General features: G+C 43.8%; 1 protein-coding gene and 1 long non-coding RNA gene across 2 annotated transcripts in view; both read left to right on the top strand.

Moving 5' to 3' along the window:
- Kif13a (kinesin family member 13A) overlaps positions 1-12,201 on the top strand; it is a 174,980-nt gene extending 162,779 nt beyond the window's left edge. Inside the window, 6 exon segments of the mRNA XM_078020582.1 lie at positions 1,132-1,179; positions 1,822-1,927; positions 3,604-3,755; positions 4,320-4,418; positions 10,295-11,077; positions 11,079-12,201. Of these exon segments, the coding sequence (XP_077876708.1) occupies positions 1,132-1,179; positions 1,822-1,927; positions 3,604-3,755; positions 4,320-4,418; positions 10,295-11,077; positions 11,079-11,117 (1,227 nt within the window). The 3' untranslated portion in view covers positions 11,118-12,201.
- A 717-nt stretch (positions 12,202-12,918) lies between these two features.
- Positions 12,919-15,418, top strand: LOC144366382 (uncharacterized). Its single transcript, XR_013425471.1, has 2 exons — positions 12,919-13,287; positions 13,850-15,418. It is a non-coding gene; the product is annotated as an uncharacterized LOC144366382 (long non-coding RNA).
- Positions 15,419-20,877: the final 5,459 nt, after the last annotated feature.

The raw sequence follows: 20,877 nt of genomic DNA, 5'->3' as shown, positions 1-20,877 counted from the left end.
TATCGTTAACAGGAGAATGGAACAAAATAATCCATCACGCTGTGTAAGACCAAGTGTAGTAAGACAACACTTACATGAAGTACAAAAATATGGAAAATGGGCGTGGTAGAGCACTTGCCTCGCACGCACACAGGAGGCCCTGGGTTCCATCTCCAGCAGTGGGGGGCTGGGGTGGGGACTACAGAGATACTGATTATTGCTTTTTTCCCCCTTTACCATTACTAGGAATTGAACCCAAGAGCACTGCACCACTGAGTTACATCCTCAGCCGTTTTTACTTTTTATCTCGAGTACTACGTTTCTGAGGGTCTCACTAAGATCCTGAGGCTGGCCTCTAACTTGCAATCCTCCTCCCTCGGTTCCCTGAGTTGGTGGCATTACAGTTTTGTGCCACTGCACCTGGCTGCTATCCATTGTTTATCTGTGTATGCACATGTAATTACACAACATAGGTGTGGAAGTAACTTCTTATTGAGTGTAGTCATTATTCCTGGAGAGGGAAACGAAAGAAGAGAGAGGTCACACAGCATTCAGGACATCCGTGGTGTGGCATATCTTTCTATAAAAAGACAATTATAGGTGGGCATGGTGGTATATGCCTGTATCCCAGTGGCTCAGGAGGCTGAGGTAGGAGGATCACAAGTTCAAGTTCGAAGCCAGCCTCAGTAACTTAGTGAGATCCTAACAATTTAGCAAGACCCTGTCTCAAAATTTTTAAAAAGGGGGGATGGGGGGTGGCAGGGGCTGGGGATGTAGCTCAGTGGTTAAATGCCCCTGAGTTCAATCCCTGTTGACAAAAAGAGAAACAACAACAACAAAAAGATTATACCTGGGCATGGTGACTAACACCTGTAATCCCAGCAATTCTGGAGCAGAAGGATTGCAAGTTCTAAGCCAGCCTCACTTTTTGAGACCCTGAGCAACTTAGCAAACCCTATCTGGAAATAAAAAATAAAAAGGGCTGGGGATGTAGCTCAGTGGTTAAGTTCCCCTGGATTCAATTCCTGGCACATAATTTTTATTTATTTATTTATTTTTAAAATATTATTTAAAAAAAATGTGTGTATGTAAAAATAGACAATTATGTTAACTATATGAGCCACATTTATAAAAACTACTTATCTCTTACAGGTCTCCTCTAGTCGACCAGACCTTTCTGGCTTTGACGAAGATGACAAGGTATGCATCTGTGGGCATTGCTGGGTCACTAGCAGGATCCAAGCTCTTGAGAACATAACTGGTATTTATACTTTCTGATTATGTCCTCAAGAAATCCAGAGTCTATTCCTCAGAGGTAGCCCACTCCTAAGAAGTTGAAATCGGGTAGATAAGCTCAAACAACATGTAAGTTTTCTCCCTTAGTACACCACTTAGTACACTTAGTGCACCTTGAGTCTCAGATATACAGAAAGTCAGCACACCACCTAGTTTGCCTGGTTCAGTGCTAACTTGGACTACTACCAGGCAGAATTGTCAGTGGAACCATTTTACTCTCAAGTGTGTATGGATCGTCCTTGCACTATCCAGTCACCACAGATGTAGGCCAGACTGATAGAAAGGGCTGCCTCTGAGAGGGGTTCACAAATGGATGTCACTGTGTTTGTAAGTCTTAAGGAAATACAATAAAATTAACATGTTTTACTCTAGGGATACCTTGGGTTTGATGGTGTTTGTTATATTGAGCACTTTTATCTCTGTTTGAAATATGTCATAATAAAAGAGCACATAACTGCCATTAAACATAGGAGAAACTCAAATCTAAGCTTCTTTTTCCTTTTGGAGTGACTGCCTCACAGTGAGCCTGTACTTTTTACCTTGTAGGGTTGGCCAGAGAGCCAGTTAGACATGTCTGACTACAGCTCCAGTTACCAAGATGTGGCGTGCTACGGAACCTTACCCAGGGATTCACCTCGGAGGAGCAAAGAAGGTAATGGTCGCATGGTTTTGCGGTGACATTTTTTTTTAATTACTTGGGAACAGCATACACAGTCTTCCACGGCTATCACCTAATGACATACAAAGCTTAGATTCTTGTCAGCTAGATGAACCAAAGTGTGCTCGTGGATTGAAGCCATCTGTCCTCTTACTGGATTTCCATTTTGCTTTCCATTCACCATATCCAAATAATAATAGTAGCATGCTTTTTGTGTATTGCATATCACTTCAGATTTTCCAAATCTTTTTTTTTTTTTTTTTTTGGTGTTCCTAAAGGAATTGTGTATATGTGTTACTGGGGACTGAACCCAGTGGCACTCTACTACTGAACTACATCCCCAGCCATTTTTATTTTTAGATAGGATCTTGCTAAGTTGCTTGGGTTGGCCTCAAGGTTGTAATCCTCCTGCCTAAGCCTCCTGAGTAGCTGAGGTTACAGGTGTATACCACTATGCTTGAATCAAAGGAGTTCTTGTTTTTATTTTATTGTATGTATGTATGTATGTATTTTCCAGGGCTGGGCTCAAACCCTGGACTTCACACATTCTAGGCAAGTTTTCTACCACTGAGCTACATTCCCAGCTTAAAGGAGTTTTTTAAGAGAATACGATTGGGCTAGGCACAATGGCACATGCCTCTAATCCTTGAGAGACCTTGGTAACTTAATAAGACCCTGTTTCAAAATAAAATTTAAAAAAAGAAGTTCTGGGGATGTGTGTAGCTCAGTCGTAGGACACTTACCTAGTATGCTTGAGGCCCTGGATTCCATCCCCAGCACAAAAGAAGGGGCGTGGATTATGACTGATTCCTAAAGTCCAAAAATGATCAAAAGTCAATTTGATCAGTGGCAATATATTACCTTCACTTTTAGTCCTCCCAGTGCCTTAAAGAAAACAGTGTTCTCTAGAAGTATCAATCATCTGTTACCTTATAGTTTATATTTTACTTACTAAGTGTCATTGTACTAAGAATAGGGAAGAAATTATAGAAGGGGGAAAGAGGCTGCGAACAAGGTAACATGAGAGAACAAGCAAGAGTTACCTTTCTTTAGCAATATGGGGCTGGGTAGCCTGGGGCAGAAAGGGACCGGCAGTCCACCTTCACTGAGCACAGTCATTCTTGAGCATGCTTATTAACCTCTGTTTGCTCTAAAAATGTAACCATGGGGCTGGGGCTGGGGCTGGGGCCCAGTGGCAGAGCGCTTGCCTAGGAGTGAGGCTCTGGGTTCAATTCTCAGCACCACATGAAAATAAAAACAAACAAAATAAAGATATTTTTTTAATGTAACCATGGAAATAAGATATATAACAAAACATTCAGTGGTAAAGTGCAAATGTGCATGTACAGATGACAAGGGCCTGAGGACTCAGAGGTGGGAAGTCCATGAGCTGAGATTGTTCTGCTCAGTGGTACTTAAAGCTGGGTCATGGAAAGAAGGCAGAACATTTTGTTCCCAATTTCTCTCGCACTGCCCAGCCCTTTGGTAACTCTGTGATTTTATAGATTTATCCCTGTTCTTGCCTATGTCCATGTTAATGCTCAGCCAGATAGTCATGTCTTCATGTTGTTGTTACACCACGTGGTCCCCTGGCGAGGTTTTCGCCTCCCTTCCTGGGTGCCTGTGAACACACCCTGTGGCTGTAAACTCATGCCATTTGTCTTCCACAGGTTGTGCCTCGGACAATCCTCATGCCTTAACAGTGAGCCCTTTTAAAGCATTCTCTCCTCAACCACCAAAGTTTTTCAAGCCCCTGATGCCTGTCAAAGAGGAGCATAAAAAAAGGACGGCTCTTGAAGCAAGACCTCTTCTAAGCCAAGAGGTAAATGTTTGACTTGTCTGTACCGTGCAAATCAGAGTGGTGTCACCCCGTCTCGGGGGAACAGCAGTTTGCATTCATAAGTCGGACGCTGCATGTGGACACGCATGGGTGATTTCTCAGTGGTTCTGTTCTTAGGTACCTCTTTCTCAAACACACAGTGCTGTGATGGGCTATTTTTTTCAATTGTTAATTGTTGTGGTTTTACATCTCTGTGTTGATGGCTTTTCCAAGTAATTTTCTTCTTTCAAGTGAGAAAAAGATGTCCCCTAGGCCTTTTGAAAATATTAAAAAGCTTTTACTTATTCAGTTTTTAATAAAACTAATGGTGCTTTCTGCCACTGAATCTGTGTAGTCCTGTCAGATTTCACCAGTAGTTTAACTCTGCAGAATCGGCTGCTGCATCAGATTTCACCAGTAGTTTAACTCTGCAAAATCGGCTGCTGCTGCGTTGCTCACGTGTAATCTAGGCATTGGCATTGCTTTTCTAACGTGCATGTACTCACTATGTATTTCGCTGTCATCGTCCTTTGTGTGTGATGCGTCTGTGTGTCTTAACCTTTGCAGAGCATGCCTCCATCTCAGGCACTTAACCCTGGCTGCATTGTCCCCCCTGGAAGTAATGGCAGCAGCATGCCCGTAGATCACCATAGCAAGAAGAAGATTGTAAGTTCTGGAACCATTTCTGTCATATTGCCTGGTGGTGGGTGTAAAGCCCTTTCACAGATCGTCTTACAAAAGCTTTCCAAGAAATTAAGACGTGATAAATCTTTGGTTTTTTTCCTTTTTTTTTTTTTTTTTTAAAGTGGTCCTTGGTAATGAAATTTTGTGTACTTGTGGACATGACCTATTCTTTTTTTCTAAGTTTTTCTTCTATTTTATTTATTTCTTTTTGCTTTGGATAGGTTTGCTTTAAAAATGGGAGAAAGACGCCTTTGATGATTCTGGTCTTTACTTAAAAAAAAAAAAAAAAAAAAAACCACAAAGTAATAGTGATCTCTTTAATTAAAATCGAAACCTTTTTAATGTGCCTGTACGTATTACCCAGATCCTGAAGTTAATCTACCTAGAGGAATTGCACTTACTTGGAGTAAGTAACCATGCATTTAGCCGTGGGTGTGTTTGGAAGCTTCTTTGTGTGGCCTGAGCTCCTGCCAAGGTGATTCTGTAGTTTGTAGCTGCTCTGTGGTCCCTCATCCTCCCGTACGCATCATCCTCATCGCTCTTGTGCAAGTAGCCTTTGTTAATTAGCTGGCAGAATATGGTCTAACCCCCTTGTTCTCAGCCTTGCTTTCAAGATGGCTTACCTATGTTTGCACAGGTAGGTTGAAACTCTTGTTACCGAACCTCATTCCCCAGCCATTGATTTTAAAATTATGCATTTGAGAGAATTTTTTTAAGTGGTGTCCTACCAGACACTTCAGATTCTAAATTACTACCTCAACTAAAAATATTTGAAAACCCATATATTCTGAAGTCTGGAAAGAATTCCCTAATCCTGTTCCAGCTTCCTCTCTCCTGTGGCTTCCCAGACTTGAGAGGAGTAAAGCCAGCTGGGGGCAGGAGGAGGCTGTGCTGCTGATGGCTGCGTGTGATCCGCTTTGCGGGGCCGAATCGGGGGGCAGGGGGTCTCCTCTCCCAGCTATTCCACTTCAGGCCCATTCCAAAGCCTCATTAGTGTGATCCTTTAATAGTTCCAAAATATGCTGCTATCGCACCCTTCAGAAGTAACTCCAGCTTGACCCGGGCGTGCAGCAGGCCACTCCTTGCTTGCTTGGATCTTAGGAAATGACTTCCTCATTCCTCACATAAAGAAAGAAGAAATGCACCCTTTTCCCTTCATTTCTGTTGGCTTCCTCTGTCCCTCTATCCCAAAGACCCTATCTTAGTTCCTTATGGAGAAAAGGACACATAGCAGCAGCTGCTCCTTCATCTCTGCGAATTTTAATGAACTCTCCAGCCACTTTCCTGGCCACACCCTGCCCAATTAATAAGGGCTAAAAGGGCCACATGGCTCTGCTGTTTCCCCTCGGACTCTCTGGTGCCCTGTCTGCATGGACCTTTGTAGACATCACTGGACTGCACAGGCACACGATTCAAACCTATGCTGATGCTCCGCTGTGTTACAGTACCATCAAGAGACTGTTGAGTGAGCCTCAAGAACTGCCCCACGGCGGTTTTGCTGTTGATTGCTTGCCTCCGTTGTTTTCTTCACTTTGTTTTAAATATCTTAAAACCACTCAGCTGGGAGAGCGTGGGACAGAACCAGATTCTCTCAACCCAGGAAATCTCAAGCAGCGATTAGACTCCGACCAAATGCAGCCTGAAGTGTGCCACGTGGGTCAAATGGGGCCATTTTCCTGCCAGGTTCCGATGACAGCTACTCCAGTGTCATCCCTTGAGGCTTCTGCCCAGTTTTTTCCAGATAGTAGTTTTCCAGGATATTTTGATAGAACTTCAGTATGTGGCTTGTTTGATCAGAGGTTTCAGTTTCTCTTTAGGAAACTTTAATTTTATTCCTCCTCTTATCTGCCTTTGATCCTACTTCACTTTCTTTTCTCTTTCACTCTTGAAAAATCAGAGCGTGAATCGTGGTTCAGACTGATGGAGGAAAATTGCGGTTATTCTTGGAAAGTACTATCAAAACACTATTCCTGTTATTTTTTTTTTAAACCCACTGAATTACCAAAGGAATTTCTGTAATTACAGAAAATATAATGAAACTGTGGCATATATTGCTGTGCTTCACATTTAAAGCCACGCTTTGTTGTTGGGAAGATATACAGGTGTTTTTCCTATTTTGTGTAAATTAAGATAAAGGCAATAGAGTGACCATATGACCCATCTCTGAGGCCTTGTATGGACAAGGTGTGGTTTATTTCTTTCATTTATAAGAAGAAACAAAGGTCTAGAATTATTAAGCGACTTGCCCAAGGTCTACAGCTAATGACAGTGTAAGACAAACAACCCCTCATCCTTCAGCAAGATTGGGCTGACTGTACTGATTCCGCATGCTCCCCAGAGTGCAGTGTGATAGCCAGCCGGCCAGCCCACAGTACCATGGACAGAAGTACTGAGAGCCCTTGGCAGATACAATCCTGAAAGCCGACTGTCTGGAGGCCTGCACAGGCTTGATTATAGTCGGAGTGGAAGTCACACTCATCGAGTGAGACTCGTTGCAGAGAGTCACTGTTTTAACGTGGGTTGTGATCCCTTTTTAAAATCAAGGTGTTTTGTCTATAGGTAAATATGAGCTGCCTAAGTTAAATCGTAAAAATCAAATCATGGAAGACTGTAGCTATAGAGAAGCTTGAGAACTTGACTTCATGCTCTACTTTTAGGTAGGGTTTTCATCCTTTTTGTCTTAAGACACTGTAGGAAGTTGCTTAGTGTGGTCTCCTGTAAGATAGAATGATAACAATGAGTCTTCTGGTATGAAAAGTCTATTTAACCAAACTCCCTCGACATTCATTTTAAGCTATTGAAGTCCTCTTATTTTTTTTTCTTCCTTGAAGACAATAATTCCATAACCTTTCAGTCTCTTTTATGTTTAGAAAGTGTCTGATCTCTACTCCGCTTTCTTTTCCTGAAATAAGTTGTCCCTGCTCCTTTAGCTTGTCCCTGTGGGCCACTGGGGCCCTTTCCCTCCCTAAGTATATCACTGCAGACTGCTTCCTATTTGAACTTACATCTCTTTAGATTCTTTGGTTTTACTAAGATCATGCAAGATCCTTTAGGAAGAAGTTTTCATCTTTGTGAGTCTGATAAATTGATACCTATTTCTACTTGTTAAACTCATGGTTGCATATTTCACTCAGCAGAATTTTATTTTAGGATAACGTACCTTTCCTAGACTTGGGAAGAAATAACCTCCAGGCATAAAACGGGCCCCAAATTACTCATTCTCATCTACAAATTAGTTTTTCTTTGCAAGAGGTAATCTTTTTAGTAATTAATTGCATCAGGTACTTTAGGGCTTGGAGGATTGTGTTTCTGTGCCAGCTGAGATTAAAGGAGGTATCAGATACAAACACTTGAAATTCAATTTTGAGTCTAAACAGGACAAGCAGAGATGTCAAGATCATTGTATTGTCATGAGCAACTAATAAAAAAAAAAAAGAAAATACAGGCAGACCCTACTGAATTACATGATTCCATCCAATATTCCTTTGCCAATATTCCCCCCTAAATAATTCTCCAGTCCACTCACTTTAGCAGTGCTATTTAACTTAGAAAGCAGCTAAAGATAGGATGCTGAGAAGTTAGTGTTGGCAAGGTTTTTGTTTTGCTGATTTCAGGAACTTTATGACTGCTGTTTGATATTTACTTTTTAATGGCCAAGGAATTAAGGCTACTGATTTCTTTAGCTAATTTATAGTCAAAAACTTTTCATTTTCTTTTCTTTTTTTTTTTTTTTTTTTTTTTTTTTTCCTTTTTTGGTGCTAGAGATTGAACTTCAGGCCTTGTGCATCTAAGCATATGCTCTACCACTAAGCCTGACCCCCAACCCTCAAACACATTTTAAATACTGTTCTAAAAGCTAAATGAAGGCTGAGGGTGTAGTTCAGTGGTAGAGCACTTGCCTAGCACGTGTGCAGCCCCTGGGTTCAATCCCCATCACTGCAATAAAGTAAAATAAAATAAAAATGAATAAATAAAAACTAAATTATTTTTTTAAACTAAGAGCATTGAAGAGTACTGAACTATTTTTGAGGTGTCTAGCATCTTCTGTGATACAAAAGAAAATATTACCATGAAATTCAACAGAGGAAATTTCCGTTCATTTGTGAACCACCTGCCACGGTACAATGATCTATCTTTCTTGCACATTCTTAGATAAGCCTTTTTCTCTGCCTCTATCTCTCTCTTGATCTCTCTCTTAAAATGTAACCTTAATGATTAAAGCTGATATTTGGTTGTAGGTTTTTACAGTCACCTTGTTGTTATAACAGAGGTTTCTTTTTTTTCTTTTTTCTTTTTTATTACTGGGGATTGAACCCAGGTGCATTATACCATTGAGCCACATCCCCAGTCCTCTTTATTTTTTATTTTGAGACAGGGTCTTACCAGGTTGCTCAAGGTCTCCGTAAGTGGTTGAGGCTGGCCTTGAACTTACAATCCTGCCTCAGCCTCCTGAGTTGCTGGGATTATAAATTTGTGCCACCTCACTTGGCAGTCAGACATTTAAAATCTCTTATTAGGGCTAGAGTTGTAGCTTAATGGTAGAGTGCTTACCTAGCATGTATGAGGCACTGGGTATAATTCTCAGCACCACATAAAAAAATAAATAAATAAAGGCATTGTGTCCATATACAACTAAAAATATATATTTAAAAAAATAAATATCTTGTTAAACCAGATGACCAATGTAAAAAAGCTACCTATTTTTAAGGTTTATAAGTTCTATTTTGAATGAAATTTTCATTCATCCAAGCAGAGTTCAGGGTTGTTCCAAGGTCAAGGACCAAAGTCATTGCTCCCTGGAGGAGGGAACACCATTGGTGCTCCCAAATCCTCAGGACAATGACGGGCACATAGTGGGTGCTCAATGAATATTTCCTGAATGAAAATAAGTTTTTGAAAGCACTATTTGTAGTGGCATCAATTGCTTATGAGGTTAATCAAAAAGGACTAGATAAATATTATTTCATTTGAATATGAAATTAGAATGTGTTTTACAACATTTTCTATCAAATTATGCATGATTATGAAATTATGCATTTATGACTTGGGAGTATAGTTCCCATGTGTGAGGTCCTGGGTTTCATCCCCAGCACCATCCAAAAATTAAAAGTCGTTCATCTGGAGAGAGTCTGGGGAGATGATAACACCACTTTTCCATATTTGCAAAACAAATCTTCATTAAAACTACTTAATGAAAGAGATTTTCATCTAAACCTCAGTATCTCTCCTCCTTGTTTTCTAGCCCAATCCTCCATCTGGGCTTCTCAGTGATCCTAGAAAACTGTAATTGATTGTTTATATTGTAGAATATTATATTATTTAGTGGATATCATACTCTTTAGTGGAATACTGCATGTTTTTGCTCTTGGGGGTCTCTATTTTACTGCCCTCTCTCCCTATAAAATAGCTCAGATTTTCACAAATGACTTGAGCCACCTGTACCTGGCTTCTCAAGGTAAGATTCTAAGACCAAAGGAAGGAGCAGCTTTTCCCTCTAGCTTTCCCTCTGCTGGTTTAATGAGAAAAAGAGGAAACATCACATCTGCTGTTAATCACGAGTAACTAATTAAGGGTCCACTGCCCTCGTTCCCATCCCTTAATCCAGGGAAGGAAAGATCTCCAAGTAGCATTGGGTGAGTAGGAAAAAAATAAATGGCTTCCTACTAGGTGACCATGGGTTCACAGGTCTCTGAGAATGATATACTTTTGTATACAATAAGTGATAAGATTTGACCCACTTGGAAAGAAGGAAGAAAATATAAAACAGAACTGAAAACGGGACGGGGGCCTTTAGTAGTGCTGAGCTTGTCTCAGTGCCGCAGAGCTGCGGGGTGAGCTGCTGACTCTCGTTTCTGCAGGACTCCGAGGAGGAGGAGAACGAGCTGGAAGCTATGAGCAGGCAGCTGATGAACTCCCAGCCTTACGTCCCTGTGGAGTTTGCCGACTTCAGTGTTTACAACGCCAGCTTGGAGAACCGGGAATGGTTTTCTTCTAAAGGAGATCTGACAAACTCACGGGTCCTGGAGAAAGAGGTGTCGCGCAGCCCTACCACCAGCAGTATTACCAGTGGCTACTTCTCCCACAGTGCCTCCAATGCCACCCTGTCGGACATGGTGGTCCCGACTAGTGACAGCTCAGACCAGCTAGCCGTTCAGACGAGGGATCCAGACTCCAGCGAACATTCCGGACTGTCACTTGGGCACGATTCCAGACTACCTTCAAACCGAGAGTTGCCAGAAGGAGAAGGAGGCTTGGGAAAGGAGAAGACGAACCCGGTGCCACTCAAGGAACACAGTGCCTTAGCCAAAGCGAGCGCCCCCGAGAAAAGCTCCAGACTGCTGTGTAGGACTGGTTCATGGTCCGAGCCGGATGCCTGTCCCAGCAAAAACGGCCAAGCAGCCAAGGAGTTCTGCCCAAGGGAGGTGACAGTTGAACACACCACAAACATCCTCGAGGATCATTCTTTCACAGAGTTCATGGGTGCGTCCGATGGAAGAGACTTTGACGGTCCGACACATTCTTCTGCTGCAGAGGCCTCCAACAGGAGGAACCTACCAAATAAAACGGACAGTAAGAGTGTCCCAGAGGGGCCACGGGACACTGGCCAGCTGAATTCCAAGTTAGAGAATGACCAGGTAACACATTCCAGAGGCAGCCTTTTGGGTCCTGTGCTGTCGGTGAGCAGGGCGGATTGTACACAGAGCCCCAGAGGCCCTTCCTTGCAAGGACGGGGTGGGAAAGAGTCGTCCTGATATTTCCAACAGGGGAGATGCCCACTGGGGAGCAGGCTCTCAACCTGTCCCGTTCACTCTGTGTGTCAGAGCAGGTTGGCTTTGGGAACCAGAGTGAAACCATGAAATACATAGGACCAGTGGGTTTTTATTTTATTTTATTTAACTAGCGTATGAGTTGGTGTTAATTGAGCACCCAGGTGGATAAGGATCAATTCACCTCATATTCTTTCCCTGAGATGTTTAGCTATTGGCTCTTCAAAGTCATCTGGTAGCATCTATCCTATTTCATCAAATCTATGATTCCTTTGATTATTATATGATCTATTATTTTATATATCATTAAGAAGGGAAAACAGCCAGGTGCGGTGGCACTTACCTATAATCCCAGCAGCTTGGGAGGCTGAGGCAGGAGGATCGCAAGTTCAAATCCAGCTTCAGTAACTTAGTGGGGCACTGAGCAACTTAGCAAGACTTAATTTTAGTTTGAGCAAAACAACTCAGCACTTAGCAACTCAGTCTCTAAATAAAATATTAAAAAAGGCTGCAGATGTGGCTCAGTGGTTAAATACTCCTGGGTTCAATCCCCGGTATCAAAAAAAAGAAAGAAAGAAAGAAACAGCCAGGTGCCAAGGTGCATACCTGTAATCCCTGCTACTTGGGATGCTAAATATGGAAAATCACAAGTTTGAGGCCAGCCTGAGCAATTTGTCTCAAAATAAAATGAAAAGGGCAAGGGATGTAGATAAGTTGAAGATTCCTATTTAATATGCCTATTTCCATCTCGGGCATCACAAAAAAAGAAATGACTATCAGCAATTGCAAGACACACCCCAGTTTTAGACATGTTATAGTGGAAGGGGAAACATAGGTGGTGAAGAGTTGATAAAGTACAGTGATCTGGTACCCTTACGGGACTGTGCTTCATGGGGAAATACAGGCAGACTTCCTGAGCAATTGAAGTTTGGATGTTACCCAGATTGGAACAAAATAGATATTTGCTAAGGAAAACATAACAAATCGCATAAACAAGAGATCATTAGCCTTTAAGTGTTGTATTCCCAAGTGCCACCACTTCTTCCCATTCACATAACTTTTGGTAGGGGACCACTGGGGATTGAACTCGGGGGTACTTGACCACTGAGCTACATCCCAGCCCTTTTTATTTTTTTTAGTTTGAGAAAAGATCTTGCTAAGTTGCTGAGGCTCGTCTCAAACTATGATCCTCCCGTTTTAGTCTCCCAAATTGCTGGGATTATAGGCGTGTGCCACCACGCCAGGTTTATTCTCATAACGTTTTTGGCCCCATACCCCTGTGAGCTATGAAGGAGCCCTGGCAGTACACAGAGTCACTCACACCCTCAGAAGCCTGGGGAGAAGGTGCCGTTCCAACGAGGCGGCTCTTCTCCCCAGTCTTCCCCCTGCTTTCTGTACCAGCCCTTTGCATTTCAGTGTGGGGTCATTTTCCATAAATAAACTGCAAAAGTGACCTTTTGCAATAAGAAAAAGGCTTCTTCCCCCATATGAGAATAATAAGGGGTTTGGCTCAGTGGTGGAGTGAGTGCTTCATGTGCATGGGGCCCTGGTTCCATCCCCAGCTCCAAGAGAACAGACTCCCTCCTTGCTGGTATCTGTTCTTGCCACCAAACCGAGCATTTGTTGAAAAATCCTCCACTTCCTGCAAACTGACCTTGAAGCCGGATCAGCATGGATGACCTGCTTCACCTTTGCATTCAGAAGGCCAGGTCAGAGCCCTTCAAATCCCAGGAGTCCCTCAGCACCAAGACTTTGCTTCCGTGTGGTAGAGGTCACTTGAGAGGCGGTCAGGTGTCTGAGGTCTGCACTGTGAGCAGCGTGGCCCTAAAACAGAAGGGAGGGGCCTTCAGCCCCCTCAAGGGCTTGTTGCCTAGAACCTGACAAACAGGAAAGGTCTCACTTGCGAAAGGTCCCAGAATAGCAAGTAGCAGAATGCTTGCTTTGTGTGTGCAAGGCCCTGGATTCCACTCCCTTTCTTTGAAAAGAAAAAGGAAAAAAAAAGTTGAATCTACAGAAATGTTTGCTGCCTCTGAATAATGGGAGGATGGAGATTCTTCTCCCCTAGGCATTTGCCTTAGTGCTCGGTAGGTCTCTTCTGGTTGTTGTTTGCAGGGGTGAAGATTAAACGCAGGGCCTCTGGGTGGGGCACTGAGCAAGCGCTGTACCGCTGAGCTGCACCTCCAGCCCATGTTGGTTTCAATAAGTTGTTTAGGAAGTTTTAGTGTGTATTTGAGAACTTTTTCTGTGTTAAAATTCTACTTCATTTCTAACCCCGAAATGACTTAGAACGTGGATCAGAGGCAACTTTTTAAAATTTTATTTATTTTTTTGCTGACTTTGCTTTGCCTTGAGGTTTTACCTCAAGGTTTGGCTTCTGCCTTGCATGGTGTGAATTCCAGAGATGGGTTCCATAAGAAAACCAACCCAGGGCTGGGGTTGTAGCTCAGTGGCAGAGCGCTTACCTAGCATGTGTGAGGCACTGGGTTGGATCCTTAGCACCACATAAAAAATAAACAGAACAAAGGCATGATATCCATCAACAACTACAAAAAAAACCCAAAATTTAAAATCCCTTACGGGTGGGCCCTGTGGGGAGGTGGACAGGTGGGGACAAGGAGCCTGGACTCACCAGCCTCTGTATTCCAGGGCACCGGGGCTGCACGGTGAGAGGCAGCCAGCGCATCCTCTGCTGGCCTCAGCTGGGCAGCTCTGCTCACCTGGTGGCCAGGAAAGCACCAGCCCATCTTAAGACCCGCTGCAGCGCGGCCGACTTCAAACCAGCGTGGGGACCCTCGTGCTTTCCCCTCCCCAGCAGGAGAATCAGCACTTTGTCCCTCGGGTGAATCCTCGCCTCTGCTTTCTCCAGAGAGCAAGAGAACTGAACTCCTGGATTAACTAAGAGACAGTATTTTTGTTTGCACTTCCTACACATCCCGCTGTGTAGAACCTCTACAGAGTCAAACAGACTGTATTCTTGTACAGTTTTAATCAGTTCTTAAGGTAGAATCTGGAGTCAAGCTCTAATGTGTTTTGTTTTATAAATAATATATATTATGTATATGAAATGTGTATCTATAGTATGTCTGTTCAGAGACGGACAAGGCTGCACAGTAAAAGGCAGATCCAGGCGACGTGTAGAAAATCGAAAGGTACTGGACCTTGTTACAAAGCAACTCGGGCCATCGCTTCTCCATGAGCAGATGAAAAAGATTTTATTGCCTAAGAAAGAGGTTGCAAATCCCTCTTTACAGAAAAGGTTGCAGATCGCTGTTCTTTATAACCAAAGAACCTACCCGGGACAGCACGTCTTTGCTGTCCCCCCTTGTTTTGTGTGAGCGTATACGTTTGACTGCAAGTTTGGTGCCATATTTCCCTTGGCTACCAAGCCACCGTGCTGCCCTTCTCTGTCCTCTGTTTCACAAGCACACTGAGGAGTCTCACAGCTGTATTCTTTGGTCTTCCACCGGCCTGACACCTGCTGACCTGACATTGTATGATAACCTTGACGAGACCTGGGGCCTGGCTCCAGCCCAGCTTCCTAGGGTGACAGGTGGGATGCCGAGAGCAGTGTTAACGTGAGCCAACAAAGGGCGGACTTCGGGTTGGGGTGGGTGCTGGGGAAGGGTGCTGATGTGGGGTTTTGCGGGTTGGTCGGGGATTGGTAGATTTCATTGTGGTGTGGTTTTGCTGCTGCTGTTTTGATTCTGAAAAATGCTGAAGAGGCAGACTGAGCTATATATGAATTTCACCGGTTCACGTGACACCGTGTCTGCAGGAGACGGCTGAATACGGACGACCCTGCTGTCGTGTCTTCACTTGTAAAACTCTCCTGCAAATGGAGATGATGTTGTACAATGTGTGTGTGGAGTGTTACAGGAGTAGCCTACGTTCCCTGTGCCGGAGACGCCTGCACCGCTGGCCCGGCTGCCCAGCTGTCCACGGGTGGTGAGAGGAGGCGTGAGACCGTGCACTGCCTGCCCTACCTTTCTCCTTCAAGTTCGTAGCATTGGGAAATGAGGAGACATTGGAGACTTTATTGAAAAGCTGCTGTTCATGATTTTTGTGTATAGTGAGCTGACTGTAGTATTTTACTATTGTCTGTTTTAAAGGAAGAAAAACTGTAATTTATATCCCCTTTCGACTTTATTGTATTTAATTGGTACAGATTTGTTGTGCGTGTTTTAGAATACAAACTGTCTAATTCAGATTTTAAAACATCAGTTGTTGGTCTTTCATAATCCTGCCCTTCGTTTCTGATCCACTTTACCATATTTGCATATATGTATGTCACTGGAGCGGCGAACAGTGTCACATTGGCGGGGGTTACTGAAGGCTGGTCACTGCTCCAGCATTGGATATTTATTATCATTTAATCTGAGAGCAACCGCAGCTGCTGTTGTCTTCAAGGGTCTGACAAATGGAAAGCTGACCCAGGACCTGGTAGGAGTCCTGGCAAAGCCAGGAGGCAGCCCACTCTTCCCTCAGCCTATCCTCTGTGCTGCTTGGTGAGGTACTTGGATGGAGAACTGGGCAGTCATAGGGCAGGAGGTGGTGAGCGTCACAACTCCCCGGCTGACCAGCACTCTGGTGTGGGGGGAGGGGGGTTCTGGAGCAGGTAGGATGTGGGTTACTATGCTCAGCAATGCCTAGGCAAACCCTCAGAGCAAGTAGCAGTGCCCTCTCGCCCCCCCCACACACACACACACTTGGAAATGGTGGCTAAAGATTGCTTACTATGAGAATTTTGTTAAAAATTGTATTATTACAGAATGTTTTCAGGAAAATCTCAGCTGTTCACAAGAGCCTTTCTGAAGTCACCAAGAGTTAGATCTATATAGTGCTTTATAGAGACTTCCAGGAAGAAATAGAGAGGGGGAGAAAAAACTCAGAACTTACTCAAATTTTATAGTCTAGGTTCAGCAAGAGAGAAACTCAGCTATTTAACGCTTAAGCCAATGGTAGAAACTGGAAATACTGTCAAGACAAAAATGAACAAATCTGCCAGGCTTACTGGTGCACACCTGTAAATACCTGCGACTCAGGAGGCTGAGGTAGGAAGATTGCAGTTCTAGACCAGTCTCAGCAATTTAGCCAGGCTGTGAGTAACTGGAAATGTGGCTAAGTGGTAAAGCGCCTCTGCGCCCAATCCCTGGTACCAAAACAACAACAACTAATGAACAAATTAACATCCCCTTACTGGTGTGAGATCAGTGGTACTTGGGACATTGGCATTGTCACTTGTTATGATTATAAGAGAACGAACTGGTTTGGGGACACAGTCTATTGAATATATCAGTACAGGCATGTGTTGAAGAGTTAATTTCCTAAGTCCAGTGTTACCAGTGTTGTCATATTTGTGTACGGTCATTTGGACACATTTTCTCCTAACAGAAACATAGCTTGTGACTCTATGGCACTGACTTATGGTAGGAAAACATTATTAAAATACCTTTAGGGTTAAGTAAGGGCAACACAGTATCTTCTACTAAATTATTACCACCCCAGCCAATTTAAGTTACAATATTCGAGCCTTGGAACTACACTGGAAAGAAAGACAACTAATTACACGATTAAGCTTTATTTTAAAAAGTAAAGCTTTCTGGTTACGTAATGAGAGTCTTGGAGGAAAGTGTCATTGACGAAGATTTCTTGCCCTCTTCTTTCTGGACCAACAGCTAACAGAAGAGCATGCTGCTGGCCCAGTCGTGTCGAAAGCTCTCCATACTCAGCCTTGGTCTCCCACAGTGACAGCAGTGTCCGTGTTTTCCTGAGCTACCTCCCAAGTTAGAAAACAGGAACGGAAGGCCTGTCTGTGGTCTGTGGCAGGCGTCTGGGGTTTTCTGTCCTCGCAGAAAGGCTCCAAGGCCAGCAGCTTCCCACCAGACATCCTGGAGGGATCTGTGGCCTCTCGCTGGTGGGGCAGTGGGATCTAGATGGCCCCATGGAAGGCGAGAAGACGCCAAAGGGGAGCTCTGTCCTTCCAAGAGCATGAGCCAGGCCTGAGAGGAGCAAAAGAAAACCCCAAAGTCTAAATGTAATGAGCTTGTCTTTTATTCTTTTTTTTTTTTTTTTTTTTGATGCCAAGGATTGAACCCAGGGATGCTTACCCACTGAGCCACATCCCCAGCCCTTTTTTATATTTCATTTTGAAACAAGGTCTCACTAAGTTGCTTGGGACCTTGTTAAGTTGCTGAGGCTGGCTTTGAACCCACAGTCCTCCTGCCTCAGGTGCTGGGATTCCAGGTGCGTGCCACTGTGCTCAGCCCAGTTTGTCTTTTGTCTTTAATCCCGGAGGGGAGGAAGAGAGAAGTATCGATTGGCTCCTTGTTTCCTGGACACACGGTGCATGCGTAAAGCTGAAATGAAACACCTTGGTTTTTCTCTTTCCAACATTCTGGGACATGCACCCGCCTCTGTATTCTGTTTCCCATCTGGGAGGCCCCCAGTGCCTGCACACTGCTCTCACACTGAGAAGACTAGCTCAAGAAGATGCACGGGGTGTCTTAAACCCTGTATCTGAACAGTGAATCATGTACAAAGAAACAGGAAAGCATTGTGGGACAATGAAGATGGTACAAAGAAACAGGTAAGTGTTGAAATTGGAGTCTCTGGAAGAAGACTTTAGCAAAATCTGAGCCAACCTGACCCTTTCATAATATCTAAAATGCTTTGAACTATGTAGTTTTTAAAATTGGTGTTTATGACAGCTGTAAGCAGTTACTTGGGGCCTTCATCTCCTAAATGTCTGCGTGAGTCGAATCATGGAGATGTCCTTAAGTTTCTTTATTATTGTTTATCTTTTCCTAATCCAGCAGGAAGTTTTGGGGCTATCGCAGCACAGTAGATCAATTTTCCTAAGAGTTTTTGTCAAGAAAAACACTTTGAACAAAAAGCCACAGCTCTGTGTGATTGATTAATCGCCCTTGTTGAATCAGCATAATCTACCTAGTGTGTGGTTAACCACAAATAAAACAAGCCTCCTCCAAACACTAGAGTTAAAATACTTAGGTGCAGCCGCTGCCAACAAGAGAGAAGTTTACTGAGAATGAGAACATAAGGTCTTCCTTCATACCACAATACTCAGGGCGATTTTGATGGCGGTGGAGGACGTCAGCATGCCTACGTTCTTCAAGCTAGTCCTTACATATACAGTGGCATGTATTTGTAAGAAGGGCAGTTATCTGACACACATAATAGATTACACTCACCCTTGGCAGCTTAAAACAACTTTTATCATCTCACACAATGTCTCTGGGTCCCAAATTCAGGCATGGGCAGGTCTGAGTAGTTCTGGCTCCGCTCTCTTAGGTGTTTCCAGTCACCTGCAGCCCTGGCTTGATGGACTGGGGGATCCACTCTTCAGGAAGCTGGTGCTTCTTCCTTGCAGTGTAGACCTCTCTATACTGCTTGCATGTCCCCACAGCATAGCTATGGGCTTCCCTGAAGTCAGTGGTTCAAGGGAGAAGACAGAAGCCATAGCGCCTCTCTGGGCTCAGAAGCCAACTTCTCCCACGCTATATTCTTTTGAAGTGGGATACTAAGAAGTGAAGGATGATCAGGCTCCCCCCCCCTTTTTTTTTGTTACCAGGATTGAACCCAGGGGTGCTTTACCACTGAGCCACATCCCCAGTCCTTTTTATTTTTATTTTGAGACATGGTCTTGCTGATTTGCTTAGGGCCTCACTAAGTTGCTGAGGCTGGCCTCAAACTTGTGATCCTCCTACCTCAGCTTCCCAGGCTGCTGGGATTATAGGCATGCACCACTGGGCCCGGCTACACTCTTCTTTTTGAGAAGAGAACTATAAACAGATTTTAGACATGCTTCAAGACCACCATAACTAGTTAGAAGTTGTACAGCAGAAGCCAGGGCCCAAAGCAAAGCTAACTGGAATCTTAAGTGAACACAGGAATCCAGTTCCTGATGCGATGCTCTCCTTCATGAAGAGGAATGTAACAAGGAAAGCTGCATCCCCTGGAGGGCAAAGGAGACAGCAATCAAAGGGGAAATGTGAGGATGATTTGAATAGATGAGATTGTCAATGATCAGACTGCTCTAGTATCCTGGGGGAAGCAAATGATCAGATGCTATAAATTTTGCTTTTACTTATAGTTGTATTTTCTCATCTGGTTCTTTTCGGATCTGCTTCATTAGAGGCACAAGTACATAAATATATTTGATGGCTTTGTTCAATGCAGGAAATCCAAGCACATCCTTACTTATGAAGACAAGTAATAGTAACGATGACTTTAGGAATAAAACTTCCACCGAAGACAAATTCCTCAGAGAAGCCTTTCCTTGATCCCTTAGACCAGGCTGACTCCTGCTCTTGCTCATGGTCACGGTGTGCTATAGCTCGGGTTTACACCATTGCACGTGATATAATGAAATAATGGCATTTTTTTTTTTTGTTTTCTGGTTTCCTCCCTCACAGAGCAGGGCTATGGTATTTTCCAACCCTGAACTCCAACTGCATAGTGCAGGGCTGGGTATGTATTAGGTTTCCAGAAGCCTGCTAAAGGGGTGATGCTGCAGTCTGGCTGGGCACAAATCACGAGCCACTCAAGCGGGAACAAACTTTATTTCCGAACTCACACGGTCCTTCCAGGAACACCACACACCAGAACTCCCTTCACTGGAACTTCACCAACTAACGAGAACTCCCCAGGAATCCCTCAAGAACTCCAAAGTAGCAGGCGCCTGAGGCGGACAGCAGGGATCTATATACAATTGAATACACAGCTTAACTTAATTATCTGGCAAAATGCCAGGGGCCATCCTACTGGCTGTGGCTCTCAACAGGGTGAGCTAGTGGGGAGAGCTGTACATCAGACCCAGAACTTGACCTGGAAGACCCAAGGCTTATTTCTAACAAGGATCCAGGAGTATGGACCGGCTTTACAGTAGTGTTGATGTTTACAGAATACTCTCCAAGTGCTCCATTCCTCTCCTTTCCATTAAAAACATGATTTAGCCAGGACAGTGATATGCGGCTGTAATCCCAGTGACTTGTGAAACTCAGGTGGGAAGATCACCAAGTTGGTGGCCAGCCTCAGCAACTTAGCCGGGCCCTAAGCAACTCAGCAAGACCCCGATGTGGCTAGGGAGGTGGTCAGTGATTAAGCGCCTCTGGTTTCAATCTCCAGGACCCTCCAAACAACAAAAAGACATGATACCTGTACATACACACATATATGGTTGAACTTAATAGTTGGTTTGGATTTCTTCAGTTACCTAATTCCCTTTTCTGTTTCAGGATCCCATTCAGGATATTATGTTACATTTTGTTGTACTGTTTTTTTGTTTGTTCTTTTTGTTGTTTTGCTTTTGCATCAAGGATGAAAACCAGGGGTACTTAACCACTGAACTGCATCCCTTTTTTATTTTTTTATTTTGAGACAGGGTCCCACTAAGTTGCTGAGGCTGGCCTTGAACTTTCGATCCTCCTGCCTCACCCTTCGAGTGGCCAGGGTGACATACATGAGCCACTGTACCTCACTTTGCGACACCTTCTTATCTTCTGGGCTACGCCAGCACCTTCACTTGCTTTTGCTGTCTTGGGCAGTTTTGAGTCGTGTAATGTCGGAGCCTCTACTAGATTTGCTTTTGTTTTTCTCAAGATTAGACTGGAGTTCGAGGGTTCTAGGGGGGAGATCGAAGAGGTGACATGCCATTT

This window comes from Ictidomys tridecemlineatus, chromosome 8, assembly GCF_052094955.1.
Source record: "Ictidomys tridecemlineatus isolate mIctTri1 chromosome 8, mIctTri1.hap1, whole genome shotgun sequence".
NCBI classification, from domain to species: domain Eukaryota; kingdom Metazoa; phylum Chordata; class Mammalia; order Rodentia; family Sciuridae; genus Ictidomys; species Ictidomys tridecemlineatus.
Note: the sequence above shows the minus strand (reverse complement) of the source record. Positions and strands in the feature narration are given on the sequence as shown.